General features: G+C 42.9%; 1 protein-coding gene across 1 annotated transcript in view; it reads left to right on the top strand.

The window, feature by feature from the left end:
* Window positions 1–25,870, top strand: part of CWF19L2 (CWF19 like cell cycle control factor 2) — a 249,787-nt gene that overhangs the window by 12,882 nt on the left and 211,035 nt on the right. The window contains exons 3-5 of the mRNA XM_089687297.1: window positions 7,767–7,886; window positions 13,621–13,731; window positions 24,464–24,583. Coding sequence (XP_089543423.1) covers window positions 7,767–7,886; window positions 13,621–13,731; window positions 24,464–24,583 — 351 coding nt within the window. The remainder of the gene's footprint in view (window positions 1–7,766; window positions 7,887–13,620; window positions 13,732–24,463; window positions 24,584–25,870) is intronic.

Here is a 25,870-nt window from a genome sequence, read left to right as displayed (position 1 = left end):
TCCCAATACGTGTAAATTAATTGGTTTACGTGAAAGTAAAGCATTTACAAATGGCGGTATAGATACATGGATTTTTTTTCCTACTAGTAATGGCAGCGATCAGCGACTTTTAGTGGGACTGCGGCAGACATTCTGACGCTGGGGGGGAACTAACTTGGTGTCACTGACATCCCCAGTGACACCAATACAGTGATCAGTGCTAAAAAACAGCACTAACACTGTACTAATTACACTGGGCAGGAAGGAGTTAATGTGAGGGGCAATCAAAGGGTTAACTGTGTGTATGGAGTGTTTTACTAGGGGGCGGGGGGGGGGGGTGTGCTTCACTGTAAGAACACTGATCGGGATGGCTGTGCTGTGCACAGCCATCCCTAGCAAGGTGCCCGAGCTGACAGGGAGGAAAATAGTCTTCCTCCCCGTCAGTGATTGTCGGTAATCACTGGCCAAGACCCAGTGATTGACATCCGCGGCTGTGAATGGAGGTGCGGGTAGGGCGCGCGCCCCCTTCCCGGAAATGAAAATCACATATATATACATGATTTTGCGCACCCGTGCCACTGTGTAGCATTATATCTGCTATATGGCGGTGGGGAAGCGGTTAATGGTCAGAGTTCATAACCATCTTTGATTGCCCAAGGTCTAATTTAACATATAACCATGGCTGTGATGTTTCCAGCTGGTTGGTGATGCAGCACCCCTTACTACTAAAGCCTTATCCAAGAAAGTGTGTGATGGGAATATTGATACTACTTTGTAACTGGTTTTGGAGCTGTCTTCTGTGATTCCCTGGTGTCCATAAACTGTCAGAAGAGTCATAAAGGTAGCAGAGGAATGAAAGAACAGACATCTCGCTCAGTGTTGTGGATTGAAGTACACGCTATAGAATTATATTCTTTGTTCAATTTTTCCCACATTTTGTCTTTTTAAAAACACTGCAAGTACAGAGCAATACATACATAAATGTTGCTGCGCTGTCTCTACTGAAAAGATATACCACCCTACTGACATATAGTGGCCCCACAAATGTATGTATACTTCAACGCCATATGGGCTAACAAATATATTCCTCCTGCACAGTGACTAAATCATAAATAGGGAAACCAATATATGTACTCTGCGTGCTCAAACAACAATTGTGCTAAACAATGAATAATTGCAAATATAACAATACCATCAAACTATACGTACAGTGCACTTATATGCAAAAAAACTATATATATATATATATATATATCAGTCCCAATCAGCGTGCGAACATATAAAAGTTCTAATGCAAATCTGCATCCAATGTGAATACTAAGTGATAACAATGATTAATCTTCTTATCCATAGCAATCCTCTGTGTTAAGTGCTCCAATTAGAGCTCCCCCTCCAAAACCCCACTCGCCACAAATAATTGACCACCTGTAATGTTAGGTCAAAGAGCGCATTGGATGTTGCAGCACTCTCTTGCAGCAAGTTTGCCATCTGTATGATCTTGATACCTGTATCCACTGGTAACGGACTACATATGTGAAAACACCTCTAGATAAACGCTTGTGAAAACTCCTCCAGAACATCCACAGTACTCCTCCAGCATCGTAAAAACATCAAAGGAAAACTTCCATAGTGTAACACCGTTTATTATTAAAAATAGTTTTTTTTAAATTGCACTTGCATAAAGAAGCATGTGTATGGCACTTTAAATCCCAGCACAAAGTAATCCTTCTCAGAGTATGATGTCATACGACGAAACACGTAGGGTGGGGCCTGATAGTGCTACACTTGTCCTCTGAGAAGGAATTGCTTTGTGCAGGGATTTAAAGTGCCATACATGTGCTTTTTATGTGGTTTTGCTAGCAGAAGCCAGTCTAATTAATTGATTCCTCTGCGCAGGCTACATTTATATACACAGAGCAATACATGATCTTGCTGGAAATTCAGTTAGCTTGTAGAATACAATAAAAAAGTCTTTTGATGACAAAATCCCAATTATGATAAACCGCTGTGCCCACAATAATCCTACACGTGTGTAGTGAAATAGAGACTGTCGTGCCCATCACTACAAAAAACACACTGCTCCTTACTGAATAGTTAGACCCCGATTTATAGGTGGCCTAACAGAGCATGATGTTGAACATATCTTGCTTGTATCATCCTAGATGGAAAACTTCAGTATCTCTCCTCCTCTCTTCCTCCCTTATTGTGATCCGCTGTGTACTCGGTCAAAAAGGATAATTATCCAGATAGTGTGATAATGTACAAATGATTTATTAAAATGAATAAAACACTTACAAACTTCAAAGACAAATGATCATGTAAGTCATTAATGCCACTGGTGCCGGCTCCAGACAAGCGTGGGTCCACCCAGCCCTGACATACATTTCGTCTCAGTGGACGTTGTCAAGGGGATCAGGCACCTGTATTGGTATTTTTTGAGTACAGCTATTGTTTCACTGTTTGTTTTATGGTTCATAATTTGTTTGGATTTTTTTGTCACTCAACACAGTTAGATAATTTTCACATTGTAGAATACAATAGCTGACAACATAGTGCATCTGTTGCACTAAAATCCCAGGCAGTATTATCATCCTTGCCTAGCTGTCCATGGTGAACTAAAGAAATCCCTATTACGTTATGGAGATGAGGATAGGGAAAGTTTTTTTTTTTTTTGTTTTTTTTTTCTAGTACTAACATTTTTTGTGTCAAGGTAAGCACTCTGCTTCTCTGAAGATACAGTAGAGTGAGTAGGCATTGTGGCCCCGGGACTGTGTTTCTGAGAGAATCACCAAATGAAAAGGAAAGAAAAAAAGACTTAAAAAAAAACAAAAACAAAAAAAAAAATAAAAACAAATGCAGCCACCACATTTAATGCCTTACACATACCGCTGCTCCTAAACAAACCCATGTTTGTGAAGCTTTTGGCGTTTTTTTTTACAATGCCCCTGAACTCATGCTTCATGCACACATAGGCTTTTACCAGAGTTTAGGAGCAGCAGAGTTGAGTAGGGGCGCTCAACATTTTGAAGAATGAGGACTACTTAAAGTGTTACTAAACCCACAACAGTAAAATCAGTCTGTATATACAGTAAAGCATGCCCCAGGTGGTAAACCCCTGAAACCTAAGGGGTTAATCCTCTGCATTGTGTACAAAGGATGTTTGATCCTGTCTTCTTTGATCCTCCCCTTCTATCAGTGTCCCCCTCTTATCTACTGATAAGACATATGCAGGGAGGTTAGCAGGCCAAAGACTGAGTGGATAGAGAATGCAGCAGCTACTCCTCTATTAAAACTCATGTAGAGGGGAATGAGGCCTGTAAATGGGTACAGATCCTATGGATTTCTCAATGCCAGTTTGCAGATGACAGGAAAAAGAGGACTCATTTATTCAAGGTAAAACCCGACCTTTTATATACATTTAAAAAAATCTGCTCAGAGTTCAGCTTTAAACATACGACAGAAAAAGGCATATTTTTATAGCTGTGTTTTTTTTTCATGGACTGTACAGAAAGTCTTAGTCCTCTTGGTTTTTTATGGATGGTTGGCAGCCATGATTGAAAACCTTCTTATCTTGTGCAGAGTGGAGGCAGCAGATCTGTCAAAGAAAAAGCTGTGTAAGGTCCATTTTTCAAGGCCTATCTCACTCACCCTGAGATCAGAGAGGACAAAAGATCAGAGAGGATGGAAGATCCAACTACGCTCTGAAAAATCAAAGTTACACTTACGGTAACGCCTTTTCCAGTAGTCTTTCAGGACAGCACCTTGAGAGACCTCGGCTCCTCCCCACCTGAGGAAACACCTCCACCCTAAATAAAAACACTGTCACTCCCCTCCGACCTCAGTTCTTGGCATAGTACCTACGGTCACCTGGGGAGACATAACATGAGACACAAAAATACAATAAGACATCTCTCATAAATATTATACAACAGAGGGTGGGTAACCGGTGCTGTCCTGAAAGACTACTGGAAAAGGCGTTACCGTAAGTGTAACTTTGATTTTCCCCTCTCGTCTTTCAGGACAGCACCTTGAGAGGATAAGGGAGTACTCACCCCTAGGGTGGGCCCACTGCTTGCAGCACCTTATGTCCGAAGGCCTGCTCTTGCACCGAGACCAGGTTAAGTCTGTAATGCCTAACGAAGTTCCCATAACTGAACCAAGTCGCAGCCCTACTGGTCTGTCCCGGGCAGGCCCCTGCCTGTTCCGCATGTGGCCGCCCCGCCATGGCACGCGTAGAATGCGCCCTGTTTCCCTCTGGGACCTCTAGACCCTCGGCCCGATATGCCTGCTCTATTGCTAGTTTCAACCATCTAGCCACCGTGCGCCTGGAGGCTTTTTGACCTTTTCTAGCCCCCACAAAAGAAATTAAAAATTAATCGGTTCTCCGAAATTCCTTTGTCCTATCCAGGTGAAGGAGCACACACCTTCTTAAATCCACCGTGTGAAATTTTATTTCTCTTTCACCTGAAGGATTAGGGCAAAATGAAGGTAAAACAATATCCTGTCCCCTATGAAAATCTAAGGCCACTTTGGGAACAAAGGCTGGGTCCGTCCTGAACACCACCCTATCTGAAAAAATCTGCAAATAAGGCGCTCTGATAGACAAAGCTTCCAGCTCACTCACCTTTTTCGCCTTGGTGATTGCTACCAAGAATACGGGTTTAAACGTGAGGGTCCTAAGGGAACTGGAAACTAAGGGCTCAAACGGTGGCTCCATTAACACTTTAAGTACCTTCGACAAATCCCATTTTGGAAAAGGTTTATTTCCTGTCAGTCCCTGTTTTGACAGAGCCTTAAAAAACCTAATGACCAATGCCGCCTTTGCTAAAGCGGACTCCAGAAACACACTTAGAGCCGATATCTGGCTTCTGAGCCTGCTGACCGCTAGCCCTTTATCAGTCCCCACCTGCAAAAATTCTAGCACCGACACCAGGCTATGGTTATCTGCTGAGGCCCTGGAGCACCACTCATTAAAACACCTCCACACCTTCCTATAGATGGCTTGGGTTTCCTTCTTCCTACTAGCTAGGAGTGGACTCCTGGCTGAGAATCCCTTCCAGTTGTTCCTCAGAAAACTCGCGCCAATTTCCATCTCTCTACTCTGGGACATAGGACCGGGCCCTGCAATAGCAAGTCCTTCCGTAGAGGTAATACCCAAGGTGGCCGAATAGCTAAGGTCCTCAACGTTGAGAACTGCGCTCGATGGGGCCAATACGGAGCTATAAAGATCAGAGAGGTTCTCTCCATTCTGACCTCTCAACACTGCCAACAGTAAGGCGACCGGGGGAAAAGCGTAACATAGGGGAAAATCCCACTTCTGCTCTAGCGCATCCACCGCCCGAGCTCCGTCCCACCGGTTTAGTGAGAAGAACCTCGGGACTTTGCTGCTCCGACCCAACGCAAATAGGTCTATGTCTGGGGACCTCCATTTCCTTACAATGGATTGGTAAACCTCCCCATTGAGAACCCACTCCGACTCTCTCAATTGCCGTCTGCTTAGAAAATCGTCCACCTGATTTAACTCCCCTTTTAGGTGGAAAGCCGATAAGGTGGCGAGATTCACCTCTGCCCAAGACAGAAGCACCACCGTCAGACCCCAGAGGGATCTGCTTCTTGTCCCTCCTTGTTTGTTCACATATGCCACTACCGTCACATTGTTCGAAAGGACGCGAACATGATGGCCCCCAAACAAACCCTGGAAGGAATGAAGTGCCTTCCACACAGCCCTTAGCTCCTTCCAGTTTGAGGATTCCCCTCTTTCTTTTCGAGACCACGCGCCCTCTACCACTGACTCCCCCGGGTGCGCCCCCCATCCCTGGGCGCTCTGTCGTGATCTCTCTGACCACTGGAAAATCACAGTAGCCCTTGAGTAACGTTGGCTGTCTTCCTCGACCACCAAAGGGATCTTTTTACCTTGGTGGGAATCCGCACCCAGGAATCTGACTGCTGCTGCCGGTCCCAAATGCACAAAATGAACAGTTGCAGGGGACGTAGATGCAACCCCGCCCACTGTATCACTGGAATGGTCGAGGTTAACAGCCCTAAAACCGACATAGCCTGCCTCAACGATGTTCCCTGGCTCCCAGTAGCCGCCTGATCCCCCCGTCTAACTTGGTGAGCTTCTCCGGGGTTAAAAAGGTCTTTTGACAGGCGGAGTCCAGTATATATCCCAGATAAGTCATCCTTTGGGATGGATTAAGACTGGACTTGGCCAGGTTCAGCAGCCATCCCAAACGCTCCAGATGGTTCCTCACCACTGCTATGTCCTGCGCAAGTTGGATCTCCGAGCTTGCGAACAAAAGAAGATCGTCTAAATAGGCTACTATTGAAATTCCCTTCAGTCGAAGGGGAACCAGCGCCTCGGACATAACTTTTGTGAAGATCCTTAGAGAGGAGGAGAACCCGAAGGGCAAGGCCCGAAACTGTAGGTGACACGTCCCTCCTGGACTCTGAACCGCTAGCCTGAGAAACTTCTGAAATGCCTCTGCGATGGGTATGTGCAGATAGGCATCCTTCAAATCGATTGAGGCTAGGAAAGCCCCCGGTGGAAGCAGGGCTCTGACTGTGAAAATTGAGTCCATCCGAAACTTTTTGTATCAGATGGTCTCGTTCAGGGGTTTCAAATTTAGAATCAATCTGTACGCCCCTGACGGTTTCTAGACCACGAACACATGTGAGTAGAAGCCCTCCTCTGGTCTTCCTCCCATCGAGTCACCGCGGCTTTTGGGGCTGCTCAGGAGGACGGAATATCGCTCCTCCTTTGCCCCTACCTCTCTGCCCCATGTCCCCCTCTGAGCTTCTGGTCTAAGGACCTGTCTCTTTGGGGGACGAAACTTTCTTCCCCCTTGATCCTGCATTTTCCGTTTCAGGGGAAAGGACTTCTTCCTGTCCGCCGTGCGGTCTAAAACTGTTTCTAACCCTGGTCCAAACAGGAGATCACCTGAAAAGGGAATCCATCCTGTGTATAGGGCCACGGCCGGAAGCGGAAGCCGTGACCCCGGGAGAAGCCCCGCCCCCTCTTCCGGAAATGATGTCTCCCGTCATCTGGCCTGGCGCGCTCCAATGCCGGCACATATGGGAGGAGCAGGACTCCTCCCCCGATCCTCTCCAGATCTCACACGAGGACGCCCCAGCTCCCGCAACTCTCCGGAGGGGGCTGAGGGCGGCCGACAGGTTAGTGCTGCCTTCCTTTGTCCCCCAGAGGCCGCAGCCCTGCCCTTGCAGCCTTCATTGGGGGATAGCAGCCGGCTCTCCGGCCTTCACCCCACGCTGCTCTGTCCTCAAGCTCTTTACCCCAGGTACCACTGTCCCCTGACAGCACCTGGAGAGGCCTCCAAAAGATGTCTCCGGAGGAAACACACAAAACTGAGGTCGGAGGGGAGTAACAATGTTTTTTTATTTAGAGTGGAGGTATTTTTTCAGGTGGGGAGGAGCCGAGGTCTCTCAAGGTGCTGTCCTGAAAGACGAGAGGGGAAACAGTTTTTACTGTGTGTTATGGCTGTGAACATGGTCTGTGACTCATGTTTACATTGCATTCTCATTAGGTGCCATCACATACACTGACAGCATAGAAATGTATCCACGGTTGTCTAAAAATACATATACATACATAGAGTGTGCCCATGGTGGCCTGGGCTCAGAGGAAGTGGGGTGAATGATTACAGTCAAGTAAACTGGCAAACTGGCATCTAAGCTTAAATGGTCTTTGCTTACAAAAGGGTTAAAGAAATACTTATATTTCTGTGCTGATAAACCTGCCATTCGTGAATCTTTTCATGTCATTTCAGGAACATTCTGGAAAGAAGAAAAAAAAGGACAAACATCAGAAAAAGTCCAAGAAGGAGAAAAAGAAAAAAAGCAAGAAGCAGAAATCGGAAACGAAAGACTGCTCCTTGGATTCTTCTACGGTACGCATCTAGGGAGACTGTATTGAGATGACGCTTTATTTTTTTTTCTTTCCCTCTTCTAGCCTATATGGCTTCATGCTTTAATTTAATTTAAAATCCATAGAAGTAAATTATGCTTCAGTTCTGCATTGTTTTTGTATTCAAGGATGGCATTGTCCTATTGTAATTTCACCATCTAGTATCATTAATCCCACTGTGACGGGTAAATACTGGATGAATAGAGGAGTCACTGTCCCATATCAGCTTTACACAGGCCTTCATTAAGGAGATGAGGTTTGTCACTGTGCTTCCAGAGTGGTGTACCACTAACATTGTGTGCAAATGACCTTCCCCAGAAAGTCTTTTTCTCTTGTAAATGGCTTTGTATTTTAATGCTGGGAATACAAATTCAGTTATAGCAGCATACTTGCCATACATTTTATGTTCACTTTTGTAAAACGTATATGGTAGGTAAACTAGTGTTTTATGTTGAAAGAGAAAATTATACAGTTATTAAATTTAGTAATGGTTGAAACTTAGAGGACATAAACGGAGCTAATTAAAGCTAAACATCAGAAAAACAGCTAAATACCCTGTTGAAATACTAAATAAAAATAATGTTACCTGCTAAAGGTTTTGCAATTCTGTCTGGCCAGTCATAAGGTTCACACAAAATAAAGAAATAGCCAGCACTCCTTAAAGTGGAAATTCACTTGCTTAGTCACCATTGGCTATTTTTAATCCTTATGCTGCTAGCATTATTAAATGGATAGGAAAGTATATCATATTTACTTGTTTTACATTTTTCTAAAAATATTTCTTCAGTTACTTCCTGGTTTCCATGCCTAGGCAAATAATGTAATACATCCCAGGAGTCTTCAGGAGGGGTTTTCTCAATTACGCACACCCTCCTGCCTGCACGAGCTTAGGGCAGATGGATTGCAGTAAGTAAATGCTTCAGGAATCATCTCAAGATGGCTGTGGTCACAAATGCTAGTGGTTGTTTTTCAAAGTGATTTCTCAGCAAAATAAAACTTGGAGACATTTGCTCCTAATTAATTGGGTGTGATCCCCATTGTTAGGAGCAATCAGTTCTTTGTTCTGCCATTTCTGTGACAGGCAGCACAGAGAACATGAGAGCTGAAGCTGCATGCACTGATCTCTCTGCTGTTGCTGCCCCTCCCAGCACAAAGACCAGGGTGTTACTGAGAGCCCACGGGTCCTGTTCTAACGATCGGGGCCCGGAACTCCTGATTTCCGGTTCACCTGATCGCTGATGAGCCTCTGATTGGCTATCACAGTGATGAGTCACTGTGAAGCCCGCCCCCTTTTTTTTTTCTCTCTGAATGGAGGAGAGGGATACATTTTATCTCTCTGGTGTCCTTTTATCATGCAGTAGATGACCACTACTCAGTTCTCTGGCATTCTCAGAGGAGACCGTTCTCCTCTGAATGCCTGTTCATGAAGTGGTGTGGATCGCTTTTCCTAATGAGGATCTACAAACTGTAGAAAACAGCTGCTGTTACTGTAATCTCACGAGATTACGGTAAGAGATCAGTAAAACACCACACAGTTTGCTAAGCAGTGGTAAACTACCACTGCTTCGTTTGCGACTCTCTCAGAGGAGATCGTTCAGTTACACTTACACACACACACACACCGACCTACCTTCTACTGTCTTGGGGGCTCTGATTGAGGACAAAGGAAGTCAATGATCTTCCTCCTTCCTCCTCAATTCTCCCGGGATTCACTCTTCTCTCCCCAATTCTCCACCTCTGGGCTCCTTCATGCACTGGCCATTTCTGTCAGTGACAGTTTCTCTGTGTGCTGAGATGATCAGCGGAAAACATGTTCTGCACTAATCATCTCTGTTTCCTAAACCACTAATGATCAGAGATCATCCTTAGGATTGCCGCTGATCTCAGTTTCATAAAAGGACACCTCTGTCCTTTCAGAGAGAAAAAAAAAGTGTGTGTAAAATAAATAAAAATAATAATAAAAATAAACAAAAATACTTAGATCAAGGTTTCATCTAGGTCTTTGCTAGGGTTAGTGTTTGGGTCAATGTCAGGTTTTTGTTTTTTTTTTAAATCGTATCAGTGACAGGATAAAAAAAAAAAAAAAATGCTAATTGCGCACTATTGTTTTTGGGCTGTACTACAGGTACAAACAACAAACTAACATACGGTGCATCCAGAAAGTGTTAACAGCGCTTAACTTTTGCCACATTTTGTTATGTTACAGCCTTATTCCAAAATTCATTTTTTCCCCTCAACATTCTACAAACAATACCCAATAATGATAACGTGAAAGAAGTTTGTTTTGAAATCTTTGCAATTTATTAAAAATAAAAAAACGGAAAAAAACACATGTACATAAGTATTCACAGCATTTGCCATGACACTCAAAATTGAGCTCTGGTGCATCTTGTTACCACTGATAATCGTTGAGATGTTTCCACAACTTGATTGGAGTCCACCTGTTGGAAATTTAGTTGATTGGACATGATTAGGAAAGGCATAAACCTGTCTATATAAGGTCCCACAGTTAACAGTGCATGTCAGATTACAAACCAAGCCATGAAGTCCAAGGAATTGTCCGTAGACCTCCGAGATTGTATCAAGGCACAGAAGAGTACAGAAAAATTTCTCCAGCATTGAGGGTCGCAATGAGCACAGTGGCCTCCATCTTCCATAAATGGAAGAAGTTTGGAACCACCAGGAATCTTCCTAGAGCAGGCTGTCCGGCCAAAATGAGCGATCGAGGGAGAAGGGCCTTAGCCATGGAGGTAACCAAGCACCCAATGGTCACTCTGAAAGAGCTCCAGTGTTTCTCTGTGGAGAGAAGAGAACCTTGAAGAAGAACAACCATCTCTGTAGCACTCCACCAATCAGGCCTGTATGGTAGAGTGGCCAGACAGAAGCCACTCTTCAGTAAAAGGCAAATGGCAGCCCACCTGGAGTATGCCAAAAGGCACCTGAGGGACTGTTAGACCATTAGAAACAAAACTCTTTGATGAAACAAAGATTGAACTCTTTGACCTGAATGCCAAGTGTCCTGTCTGGAGGAAACCAGGCACCGCTCACCACCTGGCCAATATCGTCTCTACAGTGAAGCATGGTGGTGGCATAATCATGCTATGGGGATGTTTTTCAGCGGCAGGAATTGGGAGACTAGTCAGGATCGAAGGAAAGATGAATGCAGCAATGTACAGAGTCATCCTTGATGAAAACCTGTTCCAGAGCGCTCTGGACCTTAGACTGGGGTGACGGTTCACCTTTCAACAGGAAAGCAACCCTAAGCACACAGCCCACATAACAAATGAGTGGCTACGGGCCAACTCTGTGAATGTCCTAGAGTCCAGCCAGAGCCCAGACTTGAACCTGATTGAAAATCTGTGGAGAGATCCGAAAATGACTGTGCACTGACGTTCCCCATCCAACCTGATGGAGCTTGAGAGGTTACTGCAAAGAAGAATGGGAGAAATTGCCCAAAAAATGTGTGCCAAGCTTGTAGCATCATACTCAAAACGACTTGAGGCTGAAATTGGTGCTAAAGGTGCTTCAACAAAATATTGAGCAAAGGCTGTGAATACTTATGTAAATGTGTGTTTTTCATTTTATATTTGTAATAAATTGCAAAGATTTCAAAACAAACTTCTTTCATGTTGTCATTATGGGGTATTGTTTGTAGAATTTTGAGGAAAAAAATGAATTTAATGCATTTTGGAATAAGGCTGTAACATAACAAAATGTGGCAAAAGTTAAGCGCTGTGAACACTTTCTGAATCCACTGTACACACGTGGTATTGCTGCGATCGTCAGGAACAGGAGAAATTATTTTGGGTTGTTCTTTGGTGGTAGGTTATGGTAGTAGCAAAAAATATTCAGCTGAATTTAAAAAAAAGTTTTTTTTTTTTTTTTATTATTTTGGGCCAGTTTTTCTTAATAAAAAAAATAAGAAGATATCCATTGCCATTTGCCACCAAATGAAAGCCCAATTTGTCCTGAAAAAAACCAAGGTATAATCCACCTGGACGCACATAGTAGTTGCGATGACATATACAGTTTTGCTAATACATGTCAAAGTTGCAAAATTTGTTTTACCCTTAGGCACGAAGGGGTTAATACAACGAGCCTAATGCACTCTAGCCTAATGCATTAGGCTGAATAGGCCCTTGATGATTTTTCATAAGCACATTAATGCTTTTATTAGTGATTTTTTATTTTAAGTTTCTGCCTGGAGTTTAGCTTCAATGTGACAATATTGTTCAGCTATATTTGTGTTTTATCCAAAATCTGTACTCCTTGGTATTTTTATCATACATGTTTGAGCAGATACTAGCTTATAATGTCTGCTTAGCTGCCATCAATGACGCACCATAGACATTAAGGGGATGATTTACTAAAACTGGAGAGTGCAGAATCTGGTGCAGCTGTTCATAGTAGCCAATCAGCTTCTAACTTCAGCTTGTTCAATAAACCTTTGACAAAACAACCTGGAAGCTGATTGGTTTCTCTGCAGAGCTGCATAAGATTTTGCACTCTCCAGTTTTAGTAAATCAGCCCCCCATGAGTTTAAAATTTTATTGTCGATATTCTGGTTACAGGGTCACTTTAATGATTTTATTTACATTTTTGGTGTGTGTTTAACACTCCTATCACAGAAAAAAAAAAAACGTAATCATCGTAAGCACAAAACGCATTCTATAATGTACTGCATAAAAAGATTTTTTGAAAAATATTGATGTTAAAAAAGTAGGAAATGGAGAGATGGAAGATTGAAGTGTTAATTAGGGCAAGTGCCTGACAACAGGATACATCATTGGGATGCCCCTGACAACAGCAACTAATACAATATATCAAAATTAGTTTACGTTTGTTTCATATGCTGAAGCTGAAACACTCAACCAATAAGTGTTGAAAGACCTGCTGACCGCAGCTCTGCTATACAGATTGGAGTCATTAAATTGACAATCCGGTTCTGAAAGCTACATGTTTGGGTCTGTGGGGAGCACAGTAGGCTGTATGAAGTATGTCCTAGGTCCTTAATTTGTTAAACTGTGCACACAAGAGTGTACCAAGCATTCCAGCTATGGGTCCACTTACATTAAGGGATTGCTGCCCAATAAGAGGTTTAGGAAATTATTGGAAAAATCTGAATTTGTATATTACTGCGTAAAGTGGACTTCACATGAAAATGCAAGGTGCGATTGACCTTTAGAGCCCTACTCTGAAAAACGTGGCACTAAATGTTTAAAAAAAAATACATTAGGAAAAAAAAATAAATACCAACTGAAACCCATGGGGCCTAGCTGAGTTTGAAGCAGGGGCCTACTGGCAAGATCCTGGTAAAACAGACAACACTCGTGAGCTGTGCAGTAGCGTTGGCTGAAAAATGCATGCCCTTTAAATTCAATTTTTTTTTATCAAAGGACATTTCTTCCCCCAATCCATTCAATGCTTGTTCACACCAGATACTTTCCAGTGCTTTATTTTTTTAAACGCATCCGGAATGCATAAAGAACCATTTTTTGGGACAGATGATTTGCAGTCTCAGATTCACCAGCAAGTGAGACTCTCCATCCTTGGTTGTAGTCTTGTAATAATCTCGATTATAAACCAAGTCCTTTTGTAGGCATTTATTGTTATTGAATCTTGTCATTTTTCACTCAACTTTGTGAGACCGACTTTAAGTTCCAGCAAAAACCATCTAAATATTTCTCTTATTTGTGAATGTGTTTTTGATTTTGCAGGGTTCTGAAGGAGAATGGGTTGAGGCTGCCCCAGCTGACACAACCAATGAAAAGAAGGCTTGGAAAATTCAGAAAGAGTCTCAGGAAAGTAAGGTCGGCCCAGCACTGGAGGTACCATTATAATTATTTGCCATAGAATTTGTTTTAGCATTTTTGTGATTGTTAGCTGTCACCCTTCTCGCTGAGAGAGCACGGGCCATGGTTCAGACCAGGATATGCTCTTCTATGGCTGTAGAGGCTTTCAAGCACACTTTTCACATTCATGAGTTTTTCTTTTTAAAGCCTGAGTGCAGCTGATAATCCAAAAGAAAAATCAGCACAAAAGACATATGTCTCTTGTGTTGATTATTCTTCTCTTAGGAGGAATACCCAGCCTTTCCCCCACCGCCCCCATAATTTTCCAGTGAGGTTACTGCAGCTAAAAGGTGGTCAGCAGCTCTCATCAAGAGAGCCTGGCTATGCCCACACTTTTCTGCTAGATCCACCATTTTTTAAAGGTGTATCACAGCTTCTATGAATGACACAGGATCTCTGGAGAGGATGGGGTTATCAATTATCCACCCATCCCCCATTCAGATATCCTGTGTCATTCAAACCAAATTGAAAAATGTGTCCATAAAATGTTCATAAAGAGTGCTCAGTGCATAAATCCAATCTTTCTATATGCACATATCACATCTCCAGTGTGGCCACCAACAAGGAAAAACACCCTGGAATGCTTCCCAGAAATATGTGACCCTCAAATTCTATAGAAATGAAAATACATTTTGTATTGATGCAAATCGCACTGCAAAGTATTGGTACTGGGTATAGGTGAGTACTTGACCAAAAGCATCAGTACTCGTACTCACCTTTCAAAAAATGGTATCGGTGTATCCCTAGTCCTGGTACAGTTTTGATCACTTATATGATATTTTTTTTTTGTTGTGACATTTCTGTTTTTTGATCTATATGTTTGTATTCCATCCGAAGGTAGTATTTGAATTAACTTGTACTAGACATTGATACTCCATATTATAAGCTTGTATTTATGAAGCATGTTCTGTGGTCCCATTTTGCCTTGGATGAGATGACACATTTTTATTTTTATAGAATTTTTTTTTTATTTGGTTATGACCTCAAGGGCACCAGGTATTTTATTCTATTTTTATTTTTGTGTTTTATATTTTTTTTCTTCTATTTTATTTATATATTTTTTCATTTTCTCATTTCTTCTGTAGTCTTATTCGAGGGACATATTTACCTAATTTTTTGTTAAGGGCCGGTTCAAACAATGTCTGCATTTGAATCGCACAGGAATGTGCTGCACTTTCCTGTGCGATGCAGCCTGCATTCAAAATGCCCACATGTGAGTCACACATGAACGCACAGCGCAGCATAGTGTGGACTGGCCTCAAGTCTTATTTTATAATGTCTTATAGTTTGATAGAAATATGGTGACTGTTATTATTCCTCTATTCACTAGCCATTAGTTTCTATTTGGTTTATACATTAAATTTGTTTATGTGTGTTATACACATTTTTGACCATTAGGTGGCTTTTTAAATGTTATCTTATGATTGACTGCTTAATGTTTTTGGTGCCCAGTTAAACCAAGGCTTGGCCTTTTTGTCTGTAAAGCCCTGCACAAAAACATTGCTGGCTGTAAAGTCAATCTCCCAATGTGACAACCGAGTCAGAGCAAGGCTGGGTTTGTCCAATTTACAATTATACTATACAGCATGGTAACTCAGAATGGTGTCTGTGCCTAGGAAGACCTCTTTTTTATTCCATAAAGTTTATTAGGAAAGCACAGGGCATACAAAAAGTACAATGAGTACAAAGAGATACAATGTGAGTGGAAGGGTAGGAGGAGGAGAGTAAGGTAAGACATGCAAAATAGAAAGGAGGAAAGGGAAGATAAAGGGAATGAAAATAAGAGTCAGAAGGGGAGTAGGGAAGGATGAGTGAAGGAGAGCCAGAGAGAGAGAGATGGGGGTGGGGGGTGGCGGGGAGGGAGAGGGTCAGAGGGGAAGGAATGAAACTGGGGAGGGGCCTGGCTTCAGGGACATAAGTATAATCAGCCCTGAAAAGGGTATAAGCATGAGTCAGACAATCGGGTGCATTGAATATGAGGGTGTCTCGCTCCGACCAGCGTAAAGGGTAGGAAAGAATATCTCGACAACCTTAAAAAGGTTGAGGGGCGATGTGATGAAGAAAGCAATGTGGGAATGGAGGTTCGGCACAAAGTCAAATGGAAAGACCCATAAGGGAACAGTATTGGGAGGTCGTTTGAAAGTGAGTCCAGCAAGACCAGATATGGGAAAATTTAGTTGGGTTATCTTGTGATGAAGGAATCAGCTCCTCCATCTCCGCAACTCTTCCCAGACGTGCGAGCCAATCTCGTATTGAAGGGGGGTGGGTAGGTCTCCAAAGAACAGGTAGACAGAGTCTAATCACGTTGAGCATATGCATAGCGAGTAATTTGAAATAAAGGCGTCTGGGGAGAGGGGTATAGTGGAGGAGAAATTGGGCCAGAGAAAAATCGAGAGGTATAGTGGATACTGACGAGGTTATACGATGAACCTCCTGCCAGAAGGGCTGGATATTTGGGCAAGACCACCAGATATGGAGAAGAGACCCATCGGGTGCTCCACATCTCCAATATTTGTTGGGCAGAGAGGGATTTTAGCAATTGATTCTAGAGGGGGTATTATACCAGCGGGAGTCCGGTTTGTATCCATTTTCTTGATACATTCCGTTGATACATTCAGCGAGCATTTGTGGGAGTATGTAAACATTTGGTCCCAGTCCGAGGAGGAGAAGTCTATTTCCAGGTCCCTACTCCAAGCTCGGCAGGCAGGGAGTGAGTTAGGATTCCCCTCGCCAACCAGGAGGAGGTAAACTAATGAGATTAAGTGCCTCTGGGGGTTGGCTTTAGAGCAAATAGATTCAAAGGGGGTAAGAGGGCGGATCCATTTGTGACGCTGTGCATGAGATTGAAGAAAATGCCTAATTTGACAGTAAGCCCAAAAGGGTAAGGTGTAGTCCCTCATGATACCCACCAAAGAGGAGTAGGATTCTGCTTTCATCTGGCTATGTGGCCAATGTTTGGACAGAAAGGCCTTATGCATGCTTGGGGGGAAATCCGGGTTTAAGCGGAGAGAGGTTAAAGGGTTAGGATCATCCAAAATGGAAGCCGACTTGCAGTAGGAAGACTTCTATGACGAAACACGTCAGTAGGAGCATGTTGTGACATCATCACGTTTGCTGGAAGTGCAGTCTTCCAAGCATTTTGTGTTTTTATACAACGCTATTCTACTTCTATGATCTTAAGTGCAATTTTAGCATTTTGAATACATTGTAAATCAGTTTTCATGCTATGTGGCTGTCATTCTGATTTTATATACAGTACTTGCACGCATGGAGTTGGGACCCCTCTGATGTGAGATGCTTATGGTGTGGAGGTTTCTTGAAGACACGGACTGACAGTCTGCATCTTTTCACAACAGTTTATATTAGTGGTGCATTGAAATAAAAATTCTGGTGCCGAAAACGAAAATTCAAAATGCACTTGGCCAAAAACCGAAACCGAAATGGGCAGTTTTTAAAAAGGAATATATATTTTTTGGAAGAAAATACACTTTGATTAAAAAAAAAAAAAAAAAAAAAAATATACCGTATTTGCCGTTGTATAAGACGACTTTTTGACCCTTGAAAATCTTCTCAAAAGTCGGGGGTCGTCTTATACGCCGGTACACATGTTAGGGGGGCTGCGGCATTAAGTACAGGGGTTTGCAGGGGCTGATGTCTCTTACCTGGATCCAGTCCCACGACGATCCGGTCCAGGAAGCGCGGCGTCTCCTTCAGTTCGGCCACTGGATGTTCGTGCGGCTGCTCGTCTCCGCCTCCTCACCGGTGATTGGCCGCCAGAACTGTAGGTCAGGAAAGGCACACAGGCGGCCAATCACCGGCGAGGGGGCGGAGCCAAGCGGCCCCGCGAAAATTGAGTGCCGGAGCAGCAGGTAAGTGTTCTGTGTAGAGGTGCTGCTGCAACCACATATGCTGGCTGCAGCAGCACCATACGAGAACAGGGTCAGCAAGTCTCAGTGGGAGGAATAGTGCCCCATCATTGGTGTCACTGATACCAATGATGGGGCACTATTCCTCCCACTGATACCAACGATGGGGCACTATTCCTCCCACTGACACCAACGATGGGGCACTATTCCTCCCCCCCACTGACACCAACGATGGGGCACTATTCCACCCCCCACTGACACCAACGATGGGGCACTATTCCTCCCACTGACACCAATGATGGGACACCATTCCTCCCACTGACACCAATGATGGGGCACTATTCCTGCCACTGATACCAATGATGGGGCACTATTCCTGCCACTGATACCAATGATGGGGCACCATTCCTGCCACTGATACCAATGATGGGGCACTATTCCTCCCACTGACACCAATGATGGGGCACTATTCCTCCCACTGACATCAATGATGGGGCACTATTCCTCCCACTGACACCAATGATGGGGCACTATTCCTCCCACTGATACCAATGATGGGGCACTATTCCTCCCACTGATACCAATGATGGGGCACTATTCCTCCCACTGATACCAATGATGGGGCACTATTCCTCCCACTGACACCAATGATGGGGCACTATTCCTCCCACTGACATCAATGATGGGGCACTATTCCTCCCACTGACATCAATGATGGGGCACTATTCCTCCCACTGGTGTGCATTGGAAGAGGGGTAGTCTTATACGGCGAGTATAGCCCAAACACTACATTTTAGCAGGAAAAGTAGGGGGGTCGTCTTATACGCCCAGTCGTCTTATACGCCGGCAAATACGGTATATATATATATATATATATATATATATATATACCCCAATTTATTTTGTAAAATATGAAAGAGGATGTTTCGGCGAGTAAATAGATACCCAACATGCCATGCTTTAAAATTGCGCACGCTTGTGGAATGGCGTGAAACTGCAGTACTTAAAAATCTTCATGGGTGATGCTTTAAAAATTTCTACAGGTTAGTAGTGTAAAGTTACAGAGGAGGTCTAGTGCAAGAATTATTGCTTTTGCTCTGACGTTCGTGGCAATACCTCACATGCGTGGTTTGAACACCATTTACATATGTGGGCATGGCCTAGGTATCCGTTCACCACTACGTGCGAGCCCGGGGGGGACGGGGGCACTTTAAACTTTTTATTTATTTAATGTTTTGGGGTTTTTTTGCACTGTCCCTTTTAAAAAAAAATTTAATCACTTTTACTCTTATCAGAAGGAATGCATACATCCCTTGTGATAGAAATATATAGAGACCGGTCCTCTTTATGGAGAGATATGGGGTCAATAGGACCCCACATCTCACCTCTGCAATGTAAAGCATTAGATAAATAAAAAAACCATTGATCTAGTGCTTTAAGAAAATGGCTGGAACCGGAAATGACATTGCTCCGGTCCTCCAAGGGCATAGTAATGAGTGGAGGCCATCTTTCCTTCACTAATCTCTAGGCCCAGTTCCAGGATCATTCAGTGGTTTCTCAGGTAAGGCTGAGAACTACCCAGCAGTGGCGGGGCGGCGGCGATGGTGGACAGGCTGTGGCAAGGGGCGGAGTTTTTTCGGCACTTGTATCGGTGCTTTTTTTCATATCTGCCGATAGCCAAAAGGGGTGTTTTTGGCCGAAACATTTTGGCCACCGAAATTTTGGTGCAGCCCTACTTCTCTATAGGACTTCTCTATAATTTTAGGGTCATAAATTGTGGTAAACATTTATGGGTGTTTTCCTTGGTGGTGGAGATGTGATATGTGTTTTTCAGTTTGATTTATATGTATGTCGGTATTTCAGGCGGACCGGATTGGGCTCTCTATTCTCCTTTATGCACATGCGGATGTAAACAAACGTGTAAACAAACACCCAGCTACCTCCAATACGATTCAATCCACAAAAACAAATGGAAGGGGATCCATTTCCCTCCGTCTGATCAGATCGGATAGAAGTCAGATGTAAAGGGACACAAATCCATTTACATCTGACTGCCCATAGAGCAGAGAAGGCTGTGGCCATGTCCACTGTGCATAAGGTTGCTCCTAGTGTTCGAATGAATGATTTTTGTGATATTGGGTTCCACTATGACTTAGGATTTCAGCTTAGGGTAATGTCTGCCAGCATAGTTATCAGAGTCTAAGGTGCACCCTACAGTCAGTGTTAAGAACAGCTGATACATAATCACACTGCTAAGACCAGTGTTAAATGCCAAGGAACGTTGATGCCCTACTGAACGCCATGAAGACCTAGGAATATTCTTGCTGTCCATACCCAGCTGTGCTGCATTGATGTCATACCCAGACCTGATTACTGCCAGACCTGTTGAATCAAGAAATCACTTAAATAGAAGCTGTCTGACAAAGTGAAGCACACTAAAAGATCTAAAAAAAAAAAAGCAACACATCATGCCACGATCTAAAGAAATTCAAGAACAGATGAGAAAAAAGTAATTGACATATATCAGTCTGGAAAGGGTTACAAAGCCATTTCTAATGCTTTGGGACTCCAGTGAACCACGGTGAGAGCCATTATCCACAAATGGAGAAAACTTGGAATAGTGGTGAACCTTCCCAGAAGTGGCAGGTCTACCAAAATTACCCCAAAAGCACGACGACGACGACTCATCCAAGAGGTCATAAAAGAACCCAGAACAACACCTAAAGAACTGCAGGCCTCTCTTGCCTTAGTTAAGGTCAGTGTTCATGATTCAAAATACCGGGCTGGGCAAAAATGGCATCCATGAAGAGTTCCAGTGCTAAATCCACTGCTGACCAAAAAGAACACAAAGGCTTGTCTCACATTTACCAAAAAACATCTTGATTATCTCCAAGACTTTTGGGCAAATATTCTGTGGACTGATGAGACAAAAGTTGAACTTATTGGAAGGTGTGCGTCCCGTTACATCTGGTGTAAAACTAACACAATATTTCATAAAAAGAACATCATCCCAACAGTCAAACATGGTGGTGCCAGTGTGATGGTGTGGGGCTGCTTTGCACAACTTTGGGCAACTTGCCACTATTGATGGAACCCTGAATTATGTGCTCTACCAGAAAATCCTGGAGGAGAATGTCCAGCCATGAGTTTGTGACGTCAAGCTCAAGTGCACTTTGGTTATGCAGCTGGGCATTTAGGGGTCAGTTACTTTTCACATAGGGCCAGGTAGGTTTGGGCTGCTTTTTTGTACTTAATAAATGAAATCATCATTTAAAAACTGCATTTTGTATTTACTTGGTTTATCTTTGTGTAATATTAAAATTGGTTTGATGATCTGAATCATTTATAGTATATTTGACAAATATGCAAAAAATAAAAAATCAGGAAGGAGACGCATACTTCTACACAGCACTGTATGCAGCAGCGTGCTTTATCATGTGCTGCAGCATTTTGTGCTACCTGTTTAACTTGGCTATTTAACTTTGAATGTGCCCCAACTCAGGAGTAATTGCTCATGTGCTATTTTTTTCACAACAGTGCACTGGTGTTGTATAGGGGTGCCATTCAAACTAAAAAATAATACTTTGCAACTTGCTTAGTACATTGACTGTACATTACCCCAAAGCAGTGGTGGGAACACGTCCTCCGTGTTCAGATTTATATTTGGTAATTTTTTTTTAATGTGAAATACAGAACAGGCATGCTAAATAAGGCAGCACAAAGCGCTACAGCGGATTAGCATTCAGTAAACCTTTAATTCACTGCCAAGTGATCATTAAAGGACGAATGTAAATTGGTTGCCTTGTTGCTGCATTGTTTTATAGAAGGAAATCTAATATATTGTAGATGTCCTGTGTTTTCTCTGAAATCCTTCTATGGTAATATTTGATGATACGTGACTCTGTATTGCTTGCCTCAAATTGTAATGAGGATGTCGGTGTCCTGGCCAAGCTGTCTCCTCGTAGGAGTTGATATTCATTTGGACATCTGAGCACAATGCCACAGCGTCCCATGGAACTCGAGTGCACAGATGTTCACTGTGTTGAGTAACTGCTTCAAAATTAATCCTGATCAACAAATGTCATTATAAACCTCAGAAGAATTAAACCTGTGATTGGAGAAATATGGGGCCACCATTGCTAACCATTAGCTGAAAATTCTTGTTGCTTGGCTGGTATGTTGCCTCCCTCCCCCCAGTTATAGTACTTTTTGAGTCACTGACCTGAAACAAGCATGAAGATACGGGTTGTTGTAGTAAAGCTGGATTGTCTTATCTGAAAACTAGTTCTGTGTTAGTGACTCCAAATAATTTTAGTTTTGGATAGTGTGGTTGAGGTTGGCTGTTTTCCAGTGGGGAACTTTGTCTAAATTTTGACCATAGATGGATCAAATCTCAGCCGGTTCGATCCACCTATGGGCAGGCTGATTGTTCCCAAGTCAATCCATCGATTGACTTTGGTACAACCAGCATGTCAAATTTTTAGCATGCAATTATTGTCAGCGCCTATAGCCGGAAGATCACAATAGCTCCACGGGAGGGATTCCCCCATCAACCCTGACTGTGTTGATGGGGGAATCAAGCGATTTTCTTTCCTGCAACTCGTGGTTGCAGGAAAGAAAATAGCATAATCTATGGCCTGCCTCAGAGGGAATTTCCATTATTTTCCTGTTGTGTCTACAGGAAGTGCAGGGACACCTTCCTCATGGGACAGATGGCAAAAAAAGAAAAGCTGAAGGGGTTTCAACCATCTCCTACTCCTAAAATGCAAGAAAAAAACTCAATGATTTTAAAGTAAGCTCCTGTGAAGCTACCCACAAATGCATGCATTGAGCTCTGCTTTAACCATCTTTTTTTGCTTTGTATGCAAAATCTATTTGCTAATGGAAGGTTTTAGTTTTTGATGGAATGGCGCAGGATTGAGCCCTATCAGGACCTTATAGTGTTACTAAACCCACCACAGTAAAATCAGTCTGTACAATGCCTTGAAAAAGTATTCATACCCCTTGAATTTGTACAAATTTTGTCATGTTATAGCCAGAAACGTACATGTGTTGGGAATTATGTGATAGAGCAACACAAAGTGGCACATCATTGTGAAGTGGAAGGAAAATGATAAATGGTGTCCAAAAATTTTTACAAAGAAATATCTGAAACGTTTTGCTTTTAGGCCAAAAAGTTCAATTTGGTGGACCCCATTTACTAATTAGGTGACTTCTGAAGGCAATTGGTTTCACCAGATTTTAGTTAGGGGTATCAGAGTAAAGGGGGCTGAATACAAATGCTTGCCACACTTTTCTGATTATTTATTTGTAAAAAATATTAAAAACCATTTATCATTTTCCTTCCACTTCACAATTATGTGTCACTTTTGTGTTTGGTCTATCACATAAAATCCCATTAAAACACATTTACGTTTGTGGTTGTAACATGACAAAACTGTGGAACCTAAGGGGTTAATGCTCTGAGTTGTTTAAAAAGGCTGTTTGATCCTGTCTTCTCTGATGCTCCCCTTATTTTACTGTCCCCATTCCATCTGCTGATAGTTCAGAGCCCTAGGAGGTACTCTGCACGTGCTCAGTTTGGTGTATAGTGATAGAGAGCTTTTTTTTTTTTTTTTTTTTTCGAGGGTGGCACAGAGCCAATCAGCACTGTCTAGACAGATTTGCAGGGGTCATGCAGCCTCATAGGACAATCAGAGGAGAATGAACACTCCTTCAACAAGCTTTAACCAGTGCTCAGCTGTACACTGATAGAAGTCAAAAGACTGCTATAAACTGCTGGTGAGAAAGGGTATTTAGCAGTTTATATTTACTAAAATAATTGCATTTCCATGTTCTGTGTACTGTGGGAGACCAAATATAGATTAATTGCTATCCATTACTGTTGAGCAGATTTTATTCAGCAACTGGTGGGAGTGTTGCAGCTGGAGTAGCTATATATGGTATAATCCCTGGAGGAGCCAGTGAAGTGAAGATACTTCATGCATGTTATAAAAACATGTTTATATTTAGGCCAATACTTTAGGCTCTATGCACACTAGCGTTTTTTTAAGCTCCTATAAACTATTATGAGCTTTTTTTTTTTTTTCTCATTGCTCATAAAAGCTAATAGTGTCATCCTATGTGTCCATGCACACTATTTTATGCTAGAAGCATTTTCAAGCTTCAGTGTTGAGGAGCAGAAAAGAAATAGTTTCTGTAGACTTTTTTAGAGATTTTTCCTGGCAGAAAAATACACTAAACGCTCCTAAACTTCCAAGCACTACTTAAATGCTCCTAACAGCTTTTTTCAAGTGTTTTTTTTTTTTTCCTTCATGTACTGTAAAAATGCTAAGAAAATGCAAACGCTACTAAAATGTTACTAGAAGCTGGCACAAAAACTCTATTATCACTGTTTTCATCCAGCGTTTTTTTTTTCTAGCGTTTTTTGAACTTCTAAAAAACGTTAATGTGCATGGAGCCTTAGTAGGCTTTCCGTAGGAATATATAGAGACTGCATTTCAGAGGCATATCATCTGTAGATCCTGAATATCACAGTCTGACCAGGAGGGGAGTACATCTATCTAGCACTTCACCGAAGTCCTTCTCAACTAAACCCAAACCAAAAATAAAAATATTGATTGAAAATATCCCACCCCATTCAGGGCGAAGTGACAGGTTCTCTTGTAAGCAAACAAAATCCCACCCACTGACAACTGCTTGTCTCTTGTGTGTGCACATTTTGAAATGATGCTGACATGTTGCTGACTCTGCTGTGTGGTGTAGGTAAAGCTTTTCCCCTATAAGACCAGAGATGGTCTGTGTGTTCTGCAATACTAAATGAAGCTGTTCTTACATTTCAGAGGGATGAGTGGATGACCTTCGACTTTACGTCTGTGAGAGCGACATCAGCTGCTGCATTAAGAGCAGAGAGACAGAAGGAGAAAACACTGGAGCGTGAAAAAGCTGAGGCCGTAGAAAAGGTAACAGCCAGAAAATACAGCAGACTGGGCCTGAATATTCAGTGAATTGCATTAAATAGTCACGCTGGCTTACTTTGAGTCTGCTCCGAATGTATTGTATTGCACACTTTTTTTTAAATAGTATGTGTTATTTGAAGCTGAACTACAGGCAGCTATAAAAGACAATTTCAGCTCTGTATTCATGAATACATCAATAAAGTACAATACTGTGCAAAGTTTTAGGCAGGTGTGAAAAAATACTGTAAATTAAAGTGTTTCTGAAGCCATAATTATTTTTACCCTAATGCATTCTCTGCATTAAAGTGGAGTTCCATCCACCCTGTAAAAAAATAAAAGTTAGCAGCTACAAAAACAGCCACTCACCTGTCCCTTGGTCCCGCGGTGTGTCCCCCGCAGCCCATTTCACCAGCTGTCCTGTATTCCAGGAAGACGGCATCTTCAGTGTGGGCACCTGGCTGTGATAGCTTGCGGCTTCACAGCCGGGTACCCACTGCGCATGCACGAGTAGTGCTGCGCTTCCTGAATGGTCCTGTAGTCTTCTGGGACCTCTCACATATCCCAAAAGACTACAGGGATGGAGGACACCTTCCATTTCAGATCACCTAGGCGATTGGAATGGAAGTGGGAGCAGGTACCTGTCAAATTTGGGAGCAGGTACCTGTCAAATTCGGGTACCCGCTCCCACCCCCCGCCCCCCAAAGGTGCCAATCCTTAATGGGGAGCGGGGGAGCAGTCCTTAAAGCGGAACTTCCCCTTTTGGATGGAGCTCCGCTTTAAGGTAAAAAATGTTTTATTGCTTTCTGTCCTCCCCCTTCCCTGTGTGAGGGGGAAGAGAGGGGTGAAGAGATCAAGCACTGTGCATGGTTGCATCTCATCTCCCCTCTTTTCCTCTTCACACAGGGAAGGGGGAGGACAGAAAGCAATAAAACATTTTTTACCTTAATACAGAGAATGCATTGGCTCCTGCTGCTGTCAATCAAATGCAGTGAGGAGGAAGTGGGGCTAAGTCCCACTATATGTGTCTAAGGAGCACTGCTCCATAGACACACACAGCTTGGGAGCGAGCACACACTGTGTGCCCCCATGGCAAACGGCTTGCTGTGGGGGCAAACGAAGAGGAGAAGCTAAGATCGCCGGCAAGGGGAGGGTTGGGGCTGCTCTGTGCAAAACCATTGCACAGAGCAGGTGGGTAGAACATGTTTCTTATTTTAATAAAAAAAAAGTTTACCTTTTGGTGTCACTTTAAGAATGCTTTCAGAAACAGAAGTGGTAAAAGTTCATTTTTAT

The sequence above is a fragment of the Staurois parvus genome, unplaced genomic scaffold (assembly GCF_062004578.1).
Source record: "Staurois parvus isolate SC_StPar_1 unplaced genomic scaffold, SC_StPar_1.0 ptg000422l, whole genome shotgun sequence".
NCBI classification, from domain to species: domain Eukaryota; kingdom Metazoa; phylum Chordata; class Amphibia; order Anura; family Ranidae; genus Staurois; species Staurois parvus.
The sequence above is the reverse complement of the archived record's forward strand: the minus strand, read 5'-3'. Positions and strand labels throughout refer to the sequence as shown.